Source organism: Solanum tuberosum, unplaced genomic scaffold, assembly GCF_000226075.1.
Source record: "Solanum tuberosum cultivar DM 1-3 516 R44 unplaced genomic scaffold, SolTub_3.0 scf00095, whole genome shotgun sequence".
In the NCBI taxonomy this organism is placed as follows: domain Eukaryota; kingdom Viridiplantae; phylum Streptophyta; class Magnoliopsida; order Solanales; family Solanaceae; genus Solanum; species Solanum tuberosum.
In genome coordinates this window covers 735,050-749,770 of record NW_006239021.1, presented here as the reverse complement: position 1 = coordinate 749,770, position 14,721 = coordinate 735,050, and the positions used below count along the sequence as shown (strand labels likewise).

Here is a 14,721-nt window from a genome sequence, read left to right as displayed (position 1 = left end):
TGCTACATGATATATTAACTTCATGTATTATAATGCACAACATGATAATTGAGGATGATCGTGATCTTAATGCACCAATTCAAGATGCGTCGGAAGGTCCAACTCCGACCGTAGAAATGGCAATAGATGAAAATTATCAATTTCAATAATTTCTAGCTCGATATAAAAAAATAAAGGACAAAGAAGTTCATTTTGAAATACGTAATGCATTAATAGAGCATTTATGGGAGCACCGTAGTGATCTTGAAAGTTGAATATTTATGTAGAATTTAAAATAATTTTTTCAATTATGTAATGTTTATTTAATTGTATTTCATTAATGATTTCACTTTTATTTGTATTATCCATTATTATGTATAATGTATAATATTTGCTAGCAATTTATATTATCTAAAAAATTATGGTACAAAATAATTTTATATTAAACGATTATAAAAGGAAATAATATGAACTATATATGATGATTGTTTTAGAAAGAATTTGTTTTATGAAATAAGAAAATATAAATGAAATAAGAAATAATAATAAAATAATGAAGAGAGAATTTTTTTTTCTTTTTTTGGTGTAAAATTTGGTGCAGTGGATTGGAGTTGATTACACTAAATTTGATGCTGACACTAAATTTAGTGTAAAATTTGATGTTTGGGTTGGAGATGTCCTTAGTCCACACTTCACATACATCACTAAACAAGGTATTTCTACACAATCAGAACACAACAGAGCTACATAATTAAGCATGATTGGATTGAGTACTGCTAGGGTGGGTGAATCCACCTAAATAGTCTACGTGATTTGAATATAGTTATTAATTGAATCAAAATATACCTCAACTTCGTGTACACTAAACTAAGAAATTTTCAAATAATATATTTACTTCATTTGTTCCAATTTTTATGTGGCATAAATGGAATTTCAAGAGTCAATCAATTTTTTAAAAATATTTCTAAGTTGTTAATATTGAGATTTATAGTACTTTTTACATCATTTTCAAATAATATATATTATTTCCTCTGTTCCAATTTATGTGTCACCGATATAATTTCAAAAGTCAATCAAATTTTCAATATGTTTTTTTAAAAATATGTTAAATTATTAATTATTGTTGTTTATAGTTTTTTTCCCCGTAATTTTAAAATATATAAAGGACTGAGAGCTTGTTTGACACTGTTTCTAAAAGCTGCTTATTTTTAGAAACTTTTTTAAAATTAACTTTTCGGGAAAGTGTTTTAAAAAAAAAACAATTTGTGTTTGATTAATTCATTTGAAAAGTGATTTTTAAAAGAAATTGTGTTTGACTAATCTTTTTTAAAAAATGCTTTTGAGAGTCAAATTACGATAAAGGACAAGTATTAATTAATATTAAGATTATTTTATAGAGATAAATTAGTTTTAAAATCTATTACAAAAAATTAAATTAATTTTTTTATTAAATTAAAATATTAATATTCAAATTTTCAATCAATACATTTTTTTATGGTTGAAATCTTTTTTTTTCTTTTTTCTAATCTTGCAATTGTTGTTACCTTTTTTTCTAATTCTAAAAAATAATACGTAAAATAAAAAAAAAATAGTAATAAAATAAAACATAAAATCTATTAGTATATAAAAATAATAAAATAAAATTATTAAATGAAACTTACCTAAACATATGAGCTATGTTAATTAATTAATAAGAGATAATTTTAAGAAGTCTTGAAAAAAAAAAAATTCTGCTTTAGTTTTTATTTTTTTTTAAGAAACACAAATTTTTAGTTTCTTCCCAACAGCAGAAAAACTACTTCTACTCCCAATTAATAACAGTTTTACAGGTTTGCCAAACACCTAATTAATAACAATCTTTTGTATGAGATTGTTACAAACATGTTGGATGAAGATGTATAAATGGTGAGATAAATTTGTTGTTTGGAGAAAAGTTGGTTTAATTGTGTTGAGAGAACTATTGGCATGACAAAATTTAAAAATAGTAACAATGAGGTAGATTTTAGATATTTCATGATTGAGTTCTTGTAGATGGTTTAATTTGTGTGAAGATATAAATAATATGAAAGCAATCTTTTTCCCTTCTTTCACCTGTTTTTTCCTTTTTCTAATTTTCTTGTGTTGTTCAACATTTTCCACTTAAGTCCTGTTTTTTCCTTTTTCTAATTTTCTTGTGTTGTTCAAGATTTTCCACCTAAGTCATATATATATATTTTTCAAATGTTATAATCGTATAAATATTTTTTGTTGTCTTCTTATTTTCATTTCTAGATATTCATTGCTCATTAGTAATGTTGGACTAATACGATGCAATACAGAGTGGCCCATGCTGCTCGTGTTGGGCCCTTCTAGTGAGGCCCGTCTCCAACATAACTTCATGCAAAAGCAATAGAAAACATTGAAGTAATTTAATCCTTTTTTAGGAAAAATTCCTGTAATATGTATTAACTATATAAAATTATAGTTTAAAAAAATAAATATGATTTATAGATTTAGTTAGGATTTTATAGCAAATTGCTCTCTCTCCTTCCCTTCCTCACCTCTCTCCTTTCTCTATGCAATACAAATATAAATTATAACAGTCAATGATACAAATACAAATAGTAAGTTAGTAACACAAACACACATGGTAAAACATATATACAATACATAAGGCAATGGATAAATCTATTTTATAACGGATGAATCAAATGCACATAAATACAAATACAATTTGTTATGAATTACAATAATGATACAATACAATTGTATTTGTTGATAAAAATTATATTTGTTAATATAGTTGATATAATTGATTTACATCAACGAATTGAATACAATAGTTTTTAATACAATTGTATTCACTTATACAAATCAATAGTACTCATTATATTCATGGTACAATTATCGATCAGATATACAAAACAATTGTATCTCTCTCGCTCTCTCCTCTATCCAAAATCTTAGTTGTCTCTTTCCTCTCTCTCACAATAATCTCGCTCGCCTCTCTCCTTCTTATAGTAGCTAGTATTTTATGCAAGTCAATTATATCAATTATATGTGGGATACAATTACTGATCAGATATACAAATTAATTGTATATTTATATAAATGGTTAATTATAAATATTCATATTTACTGTTACCGTTAAATAATCTAATGATAATTATATTATTGCTACTAAATCCTTTATTTTATGAAGCTAGTTAGTTGAGCTTGGTTTTATCTTATGAGTAGTTATGTCCAATCTAACTGCACTTAAATAATTGAACTTTGTCTTTTGTATGAACAATCGTTTAACAAATAATATTTGACTCGATTAAGCCAAAAAAAAAAAATGCACCAAAATATTAATTAGTGGACTACGTAATTTTAAGGAAAATTATGCGGATAAGTAAATAATAGTTAATTAGTTAACACAATTATAGTTTGAATTAATTATCATTCGTCACTAATTTTTAGGCAAAATTACGCAGCTGAGTTTCAGTTATATAAACATGTAGTTTTCAAAATTTGTATAACTTTTATATAATGTAATTTGTACAATATAATTTATATAACTGTTTAAAGATTAGATGTTTGTGTTTGTATAAATCCGTTATTTCGAGTTTATACAAAAATAAATACAAATCAATTAAATCAATTGACACTAACCAGTTTATACAAATACAAACGGAAATAACTCAATTATACAAATACACGAGAATTGTATAAACATATAAATATACACGCGAATTATACAAACAAGGTCATCCTTAAATTATAGCTACCGTCCGTAAATACGTAAATTATAGCTAAAGAACCTAATTAAGTTTATTATAATGATATTAGCGAAATTTTCTCTAATTTTAATAAGGAGAGATTTTCGACAAGATAAATATGATAATTAAATATGAGCAGATCAAACAAATAATATTAAAAAACAAACCACATTTGAGTTGTTCACGATAAATTAATACACTTGACGCTAAATTATTTGTTGTTTGACGTTATATATATGTACGATAATTATCAATCATATTAAGCATATCTTGCTGATCAGTGATCATTAGTTGAATAGACATGTACTAATATTTAAGCTTAATCTTATGATTAGCTTAATCAATGCCCAATCATTCTTTCCTTAATTAACTCTTTAGTCTTTATAAGTTAATAATGCACCCTAAAATAATAAATATGATATATCATGACCTAATGAATGAGCACTTAACTTAATACCCATCCATATCAAATACAGGTGGTACTTGACCAACCATTTTTTTTTTAAATCTTATGTGTGAATTAACATTAATTTAGATTCACAACACAAAAAGATTTACTATAATGAATTTTAGTGTTTTTTTTATCAAAATAACTCATTAACGCCAAAGCTCGAATTTTGAGATCTCGAGCAAAAGTTCGCTCATGACACCAAGGAATCAGTAGCGTACATAAACATTTGTGTAATCGTGACTTGCTTATTATCACAATTCAACAGCTTATTGGATGTTTGTTACATGTAATTCATGATGTATCATATTATATTATTTAGTTTGTTTTAAATAATAAATTTTAATCTATTAGTTATATGTCTGCAAGTATATATATATATAAACAAATGTTAAATTATGAATCGGCTAGTTAGTTGAGCTTAGCTTATCTTGAAAAAAACAATCTTGTGATTAGTTATGATGTCCCATTTAAGATGTAATTAGTCTTTGTTTGTTTTTACGTGAACAATTGCTTAATAAATAATATGCGTCTCGATTAAGAAAATTAAAAAACAAAAATGCACCAATCAAGCTTTCAATAATTAATTCTTTATAAGTTAATAATGCACCCTAAAATAATAAATATGACATACTGTGACCTCATGAGTACATCAATCATAATTAACTTACCCGTCCATATTAATAACTTTTTTTCAAATAAAAAGAAATTGTCTGAATATATTAACCTCGCTAAAAATTGTTTATTTTTAGAAGCATTTTTTTAAAAAATAGCTTTTTCAGAAAAGTGCTTTTGAAAAAAAAAACAATTTGTGTTTGATTAATTCATTTGAAAAGTGTTTTTTAAAAGAAATTGTGTTTGACTAATTTTTAAAAAAAAGTGCTTTTGAGAGTCAAATTACGATAAATGACAAGTATTAATTAATATTAAGATTATTTTATAGAGATAAATTAGTTTTAAAATCTATTACAAAAAATTAAATTAATTTTTTTATTAAATTAAAATATTAATATTCAAATTTTCAATCAATACATTTTTTTATGGTTGAAATCTTTTTTTTTCTTTTTTTCTAATCTTGCAATTGTTGTTACCTTTTTTTCTAATTCTAAAAAATTATACGTAAAAAAAAAAAAAATAGTAATAATACATAAACATAAAATAAAACATAAAATCTATTAGTATATAAAAATAATAAAATAAAATTATTAAATGAAAACTACCTAAACATATGAGATATGCTAATTAATTAATAAGAGATAATTTTAAAAAGTCTTGAAAAAAATAAAATCTGCTTTAGTTTTTGTTTTTTTTAAGAAATACAAATTTTTAGTTTCTTCCCAACAACAGAAAAATTACTTTTACTTCCATTTAATAACAGTTTTACAGGTTTTCCAAACACCTAATTTTTCAAAAAAAAATATTTTTTCTAATTTAAATTCATATTTATTACTAGTATTTCTTTCATTGACTTTTACCTTGTAAAAAAATAATGGTGCATTTTGCTAAACAAGTGGATGGGAACTCCTATATAACTTGAAAGAGTGATGCATATACCTAGACTAGAAACATTGAGGTTCAAAGTAAAAATAATTAATTATGAGTGATTCCAAAATTCCCATAATTAATCTCACCAAATTAGACAAGTACTCAAATTCTTGGGTACCATTGTGCAATGAGGTTCGACATGCACTTGAAGAACATGGTTATTTTATAGCACTCTATGAGGATGCTAATAATAAGATTTCCAAGGAAATATTTGATGTAATGGAAGAGTTATTTGATCTCCCTATTGAAACAAAGAAAAAAAACACTTCTGACATATATTTCTATCGATACAAAGGTCAATTGGTGACAGCTCCTCTTCATGAAAGCTTTGGAATCCCACATCCAAATGATATTGAAGCACTACAAAGCTTCACTACACTTATGTGGCCACAAGGCAACCAAAGATTTTGGTATATATATATTTCCTTCATCCATCTATCACAACTAGTAATTAATTTGTATAAAATATTTTAATTGCTTTTTTTTGTGTTATTAGTGAAACAATGACATCGTACATAAAGGTAGGAGCAGAAATAGAACAGTTGGTGGATAAAATGGTGTTTGAAAGCTACGGATTACCAGAAAGGCACTATGAATCTCATGTTGCAGCTACTACATACCTCCTCCGCCCTACCAAGTACAGAGCAGCACCTGCAGGGGCGGAGGACGGTATTGGTAATGTAGGTTCCAATATACACACAGATAAAGGCTTCTCAGCAGTTCTCTTTCAAAATCAGATAAATGCTTTGCAAATTGAAACAAAAAGTGGGGAGTGGATTCCTATTGATGTACCTCCCTCTGCCTTCGTCTACGTGGCTGGTGATGCTTATGAGGTACTAACGCTTCTTAATTGGAATATTTTTTTCATCTGGTGTCCGATATCCATATTAATATAATTAATGAGTAGTGTAGGCATGGAGCAATGGAAGAATATATTCACCAAGGCACAAAGTGTTGATGAAAGAGGATAAAGAAAGGTATACATTGGCGTTATTCACATTCAACAAAGGAATAACAGATATACCTGAGGAATTAGTGGATGAAACACATCCTTTACAATACAAGCCTTTTGATAATTTTGATTTAGTTATGTACTACAGCACTGGTGCTAGCTCCATGGCTCATGGCACTGCTAAACCTTACTGTGGCATTAATGCTCAATAGCTACCTATTTCAATATGAGTTCAAACTAGTTTCAAGATGAACTCTATCTATGTCTAATTTCAAGGGAAAATGGTCTGAAAAATACTCCAATTTTAGCCGAAATTGTTGTTACGAACCAAACTTTATGGAAGACATTTTACCCCTGCACAATTTAATAGTGTATTTTAAAGGTATATATGTGCCCACGTGGACACATTAATATTTATAATGATGCAATATTTATGATGTCCACGTGGGCACGTATATACCTTTTAAATACACTATTAAATAGTGCAGGGGTAAAAGGTCCTTTCCAAAGTTTCAGTCAAAGTTCGGATATATTTCAGACCTTTTTCCCTAATTTCAACTATGTATTTCAAATTCAATATAATATAATATGAGTTCGTTACATTGGTGCTTTCAGCGTTTTTGTTTTCTTCATGCCTCTATACCCCTCTACCAGAACCAAATGCTCAATTCAAGTGATAACTCTGTATTTTTCAACATCCAAGGGATAAAAGTGGCTAATACAGAGATAAGCTCATATCTAAATTTTGGGACCGTTTAAAGGAGATTTGAATTAGTTGGGATTGAAAAGAAAAACAATGTGTGTTGATAAAAATGAACTGTTGCAATGTATAAATATGGATACATCTCTAAGACATAGTTATACACAATATATACAAAGTATTATTTTATTTGTACAATATTGAAACATTAAATAACGATTTATATAAATCAATATATTACATGCACATACGCTCCACATTAAATTATACTCCGTGTGTTGATTAAATCATATTTCAAAAAAAAAGAAAAAAGATAACGTGATGCACTAAGATCTCACGCTATGCCCAAGGCAAATTTATTGTATGTAGTCTCAATTATCTTGTACTTTTTTGTTGCTTCAAAATTCGTATCAGTAATTTTTTAGTCACATGATAGCAGGTTTTGCTATTACGTCAGGGTATATATTAAATGTACTAGTTGTTCCATGCTGAGTATACTATATAACAACTAGAAAAATTTACACTATTAAATATTATGAATCAACAACTAGATTGGACATTATAACTAAGCATAAGATAAAGCCAAGCTCAACTAATCAGCTGATTCGTAATTTAATATCTATTTATATATTTGATCTAACTGCCTTGATGTAATTAAGTCTTTGTTGGTTTTTACATGAACAATTTCTTAATAAATTACTCTAAATAATATTCGTCTCGATTAAGAAAAAAACAAAAATGCACCAAAATATTAATCAAAGGAGTACGTAATTATTAACCAGGGGAAATTTCCCGAAGATGTGAATGATAATTTAATATGAGCAGATCAAAAGAATAGTATTAAAAAACAAACTACATTTAAGTTGCTTACGATAAATTAATAAACTTGAAAATAAATATTTGTTGTTTGAAGTCATAAGTACATTAATAATTATTTCGTTTATTTACATTTTGTTTGGATAATTGTTACCCATTGTATTGTATCGTTATCATAACTACAATGTTTGTTTTGATTGTTATTTAAAATGTATTGTATTGTATTGTATTGTTAAATTTCGTTGTTACGTAACAATGAAAACCCTCATTTTATGGAACAACCGATTTGGTGTGTTTCCATTGTTACTTAATTTCTTTTTCCAATTATATCCTTACATAATATTTCATAATACTATTTTACCATTTACCCTATATTATTTAATTCTAGTCAAACCTCCTACCCTAGAATAATTAAGGATATTTTAGTAAATTTATAAATTACAATACAATACGATACAGTCAGACCACACAATAAAAATATTATTAAACAACAACAAACAATACAGTCTAGTCAAACATTGTATCTACCATACAGTACAATACAATAGAGTATAATATGATACAATATATTATGAAACAATGGGTAACAATGATCCAAACAGAGTGTTAATCATATCTTGCTGATCAGCACCAAATAAATTTGTAACATTAATTTTTAGTAATTTGATGAGATCTTGTTAAAACTAGTGACATAAGGACAGGTCCGGGTCCAAACCAAGGTTGATTTGGGATCCAGGCCCAATTAACAACTAGGTAAAAAGGGCGACGATGAGAAATAACGGGGAATGCAAATTGTTGAGAAAAATGTCTAGTCCTCTCATTCCCTTTCTTTGAGTCTATGCTTCTCACCTCCCTTCTAGTTATCTTCTACAATAGTTTTCTTTGTTCGTTCCATTTTCCGTTTTAACTTCAAGTTTAGTGATTATAATAATTGAATGTTTCTATTGTGAAAATTGGAGTTGTTATATTGATGCTTTCATCATCGTACTTCAATGACATTGATGGTACTCAATAGATTTAGCGGCGGCAATCCAACTGGTGAATTTTTAGGGCGGAGCAGTATTTCACATATCTTGGTTTCTCGGAAAAGGAATGGCTACCTCTTTATCTCAATGGTGCTGCTTATGATTGGTTCCAATGGTTGTATCACACCAAACAATTTTTTGACTGGAAACACTTCACCGAGAAATTGGCATTGCATTTCTGTAATGACTCTAACGTGATCAGTGACAATGTCAACGCCCTTGATATGATGCGGAAGTTGGACGAGAACTTCTCTTATATACTCTGCAAACTCAACAATGTCCAACGCACATTGTCTGCTTACTCCCAGTCAATCGTTGCGGATCCAGTGCCTCTAGATGTGGACTCATCTGACGACGATAAGGGGGATCCTGCCTTGTCATTTGGCGAATCCACCCTTTTCTTCGATGATTTAGTGGCCTCTAATTCAGAGAGACTGTTGATGATTGCATTTAAACCTCGCTTCAAGAATGTGTTTTCCACGACTTCCCATTTGGTTTGAACGATGGAATACTCTAGCTGAGTGGTGGAAAATTAGAGGAGATCTCAGGAATATCCGCCTACCAGGTGTTCGCTGAAATACCTTTTAGGGATGTTGACATGAAAGTTGCCAATTCAGTGAAGCACGATGTCGTAAAACCTGAAACCAAGGTGTTCGATGAAAGGTTTCACAGTAACCTTGTCATGTTTGACGAAATGTTGTTTGCACTCTCAGCTTGTAGTTCCAGCATTGCTCACTTAAATGAAAATCGATCCCACTAAACTTCCATTCTCCCCGTATCAATTTCCACCAACTCAATTCAAATTAGAATTTCCATTCGATCCCTGTTCTATTTCATGGGTCTGCAGACTCTTATTATTTCATGGTTGTGGATGAGATCATTTAAATATCATTTTGATTCCACGACCAGTGATCAATGTGCCTTAAATACATTCCCCTATGATCCCGGTGTGAATCTGCTCATTGTAACATTTGGTGGACGCCTACAAGTTCATCGATTGCACCCTACAACATCTGTATTCACGATGGACACATTTCAGTTATTTGGGTCAGTTCTCTACATTCTTCCCGCTGTGGAACCTGCTAAATCTCTAATTGAAATTGAACAAACTTTTTCTATTCAAATAACTCAATTATACAAATACACAAGAATTATATATACATACACACGGATTATACAAACAAGGTCATCCATAACATCTTAAATTATAGCTACCGCCCGTAAATATACAAAATATAGCTAAAGAGTCTAATTAAATTTATTATAATGATATTTGCAAAATTTTCTCTAGTTTTAATAAGGGGAGATTTTCGCCAAGACAAATATGATTATTAAATATGAGCAGATCAAACAAATAATATTAAAAAACAAACAACATTTAAGTTGTTCACGATAAATTAATACACTTGACACTAAATTATTTGTTGTTTGACGTAATATATATGTACGATAATTATCAATCATATTTAAGCATATCTTGCTGATCAGTGATCATTAGTTGAATAGACATGTACTAATATTTAAGCTTAATCTTATGATTAGCTTAATCAATGCTCAATCATTCTTTCCTTAATTAACTCTTTAGTACTCAAGTTAATAATGCAGCCTAAAATAATAAATACGTATAATATATCATGACCTAATGAATGAGCACATCAATCGATCGTAGTTAACTTAATTACCCCATCCATATCAAATACAGGTGGTACTTGACCAACCATTTAAAAAAAACATTTTATGTGTGAATTAAAATTAATTTAGATTCACAACACAAAAGGTTTACTATAATGAATCTTAGTGTTCCTTATCAAAATAATTCATTTTCCATATGCCAGAGCTTGAATTTTGAGATCTCGAGCAAAATTTCGTTCATGACACCAAGGAATCAGTAGTGTACATAAACTTTTGTGTAACCGTGACTTGCTTATTATCACAATTCAACAGCTTATTGGATGGATGTTTGTTACATGTAATTCATGATGTATCATATTATATTATTTAGTTTGTTTTAAATAATACATTTTAATCTATTAGTTATATGCCTGTAAGTATGTATATATAATAGAGATGAGTGTCAAAACATCAATCTGAATCATCTCTATTTTTTTTGAGTTTCTTACCTAAATTATTGAAAGTGTAAGTTTCATATCTAAACTATCACTTATTAGTTTGAGAAACACACATATATCTCTTATAACACTCTCATAATGGTGTATAATACACTCTCTCTTTTATTTTAAAAATTGTCACATCACATTCCACATGGACAAATTATTCCACCTTGACAAAAATTAAATAATTTTTTAGTATTTAGTTAATATTAAAGATTAGAAAATTATTATCCCAAAAATACTCTTTTTTTTTTATAAAATGAAATGTAAAATATTGTTTTTGCCCCACTCCATCACTTCCTCTCACCGTACCATCCACCCCCTGCCCATGTTTTTAGTTTTTTTTTGTTTAAATTTATTTTATAAAAGTATTTAGTTTTTTTAAAAAAAGATTTTTTTTTTTTTACCCCCCCCCCCCCCAAATACTAATTTAGATATTGTTTTATTTCTTAAAAAAATAATTCTACCCACTCCACCTAACCCTCTGCTTCCAAATTTTTTTCGTTTTGTGTTAGATATATACATATATAAACAAATTTTAAAAAATAAATGGACAGGGGATTGTTTAAGGGGGGGGGGGGGGTTACAAGGAGGAGTGGTGGAGTAAGAAAAATATTTGTTTTGGGATAATAATACTTTAATATTTAATATTTAATTAATATTTATAGTTAATTATTTAATTTTTGTCAAGATGGAATAATTTATCTATGTTGAATGCCATGTGTCAACGTTTTTTTCAAATAAAAGAGATAGTGCATTACACACACCACTGATGTGTATTTCTCAAACTAATAAGTGAGAGTTTATGTATGAAACTCAGAAAAAAGAGATAGTTTAGATGTGTTTTTGACACTTATCTCTAGAGGCGGATCTTGGATTTGGAGGTCGTGAGTGCCACATCGCCCAAGTAAGATAAGCGGGCCGGTTCCTTTAATTTTGGGTTACAATTCAGGTTATTTATCTTTTTCAATTTTTATAAAACAAATTGATTAAACATGCATGTTAGTAATATTTTCTTTTAGACATTCTGATATTAGAGATAACTAAACAATTTAGTTTTTTTTTTGAATTAGAGGCCTTATTCTCAGGAAAAAAATTCCATATTAAAATTCAAATTTGTATAAACCATCTAATAATGTTAACTTAATATATTCATATTTCATTGTCTTTATGTGTTGTTGCATATATATAGTCGAGAAAGAATAAAAATTTGTTTCAACCAGGGGTGGACCCACATGGGTTCCAGGGGGTTCACCCGAACCAGTGGCGTAGCCAGAATTTTACGAAGGATGTCCAAAAATTTAATAGCTAATAAAAATAATTATATGAATGAGTACACTTAAATTTTGTAAATCAAACTACGTAACATTAATGATTAATTTTTTTAATTTAAAAATATATCAAAAATTTAAAAATCAAACTAGATAATATTTAGCTTTAATGTTCACGTTTATTTGATAGAAAGTGAACAAACAAAGAAAAGAAAGAGAGAAAATTCAGTTTAGATGAAATCACTTTTATGCTTCAAGATTTCACGAACTTCTGATGACTAACAACAAGAAATGAAAAATTAAGAGTAGAATCAAACGAGTTATATTAAAAGAAATTATATATGGAGCCTTTTCACTTCTAGTAGTTTTATGGAATAAATAAATAAATAGGATTTGCTTATCAACTTTAAATTAAATAATTACTTTTAAATTTTGTTTAAATTTTTAATGAAAAAAAAAAATCAAAAGTCAAATAACATATTTGGGGTATTTGAACCCACGCATGACTAAAATCACTGAGCTAAGAAACTTTATTGTTTTTTAAGGGTGTTCAAAATATGTTATTTAACCATTTAAAGTATCATTTTACTTTAAAATACAGTGTAATTTTCCGACAAAGGGTATCCAATTGGACACCCTAGGCAAAGGGTAGCTACGCCCCTGACCCGAACCCCCTCGGCAAAAAATTACACGGTATATATAAGGCAAATTTTCTGTATTTATGTGGATATATATATTTTGAACCCCTCAATGACAAAGTGAAACTGATAGTCCCGCGGCAGGTCCCCTTTAAATCAAGCTCCATGTTGAGGGTTCGAATCCCTCTGTTAGATTTTATTTTTCTCTCTCTTATTTTCAGTTTTTTTTTTTTTAGTTTCAGTTCCGTTTTTCACCTTTTTTTTTTAGTTTTTTATTTTATAAAACGTGCTAAAAGTGTGGTTTTAAACCCAAAAAAATTCAAGGGTCTGTCACTAATTATATACTACTACTTCCTTGAATTTTTGTTTTGTTGGCTTATTTACAGGTTTATACTTTTATTTTTCGAACCTCCGGAACGAAAATTCTAGGTCCACCACTGGTTTCAACCCAACCATCTTACCATCAAGAACGTGAAGATCGGAAAAACCTTAAAATTAAAAGAACTCTAACATAATAATATTCATCATTTTTTAAAACTTATGTCTTTTGAAAAAAATACAATTTAAATATATTTGTAGTAATATTTATATGACGTTCATAATACAATATTCATTAATTAATAAAGAATACATACATAATACTCATATAAAGAGATCAATAATTAGTGAAAGAGAAAATAAAAAAAATTAAGAACTAATTACAAAAAGAAAAAGAGTCAATTTGAATTAATAAGGAATAGTAGCAAATAAATAAGAACCAATGGGAAAGAAAAAGACAAAAAAAAAAAGAGCTGAGAAGCCTTCCGTTCATACAAGAGCAATCCAAAAAATAATGTTGAGAGTGAGAATCGAAGCCGCATTGCAGGTGTGGAATTTGGTTTCTTTTGCCAACGGCACCTATCACCATTTTATTCAATGTGTGGCAAATTGAATTTATAAGAATTTCTTATACATATACAAAGTTTTAACCGAAATCGCTAAGTGCCGTGGCACCCCCACACATACATATAGATCCACCCGTGCTTATCTCTATATAATATATATATAAAAACAAATGTTAAATTATGAATCGGCTAGTTAGTTGAGCTTAGGTTTATGATTAGTTATGATGTTCAATTTTAGATGTAATTAAGTCTTTGTTTGTTTTTACGTGAACAATTGTTTAATAAATAATATGCGTCTCGATTAAGAAAATTAAAAAACAAAAATGCACCAATTGTTATAAAACTAAAGTAAAACAAGACAAGAAATATAAAAGATGATAGCAATAGAAATAGGAAAACAAGAGATGAGAGCTTTTCTTATTCTTCATAGTATTCAAGTGTTCACCAAATCTTCAAGTGTATACAATATGAACCCTTATGCCTTTATTTATAGTGTAACATAGAGGCATACAAAAGGTTAGTCATAAACATGACATTAACATGAATATAATGGGGAGGTTATGGAAGTGAAAGGTTACAAGAATAATGGTGTTATAAAGTTGGAGGTTATGG

General features: G+C 28.3%; 1 protein-coding gene across 1 annotated transcript; it reads left to right on the top strand.

The window, feature by feature from the left end:
- The first annotated feature begins 5,739 nt into the window (after positions 1 to 5,739).
- Positions 5,740 to 7,082, top strand: LOC102584395 (2-oxoglutarate-dependent dioxygenase AOP2-like). Its single transcript, XM_006347943.2, has 3 exons — positions 5,740 to 6,122; positions 6,209 to 6,545; positions 6,625 to 7,082. The coding sequence occupies exons 1-3, from the start codon at positions 5,764 to 5,766 to the stop codon at positions 6,874 to 6,876; spliced, it is 948 nt and encodes a 315-aa protein (XP_006348005.1). The 5' UTR covers positions 5,740 to 5,763; the 3' UTR covers positions 6,877 to 7,082.
- Positions 7,083 to 14,721: the final 7,639 nt, after the last annotated feature.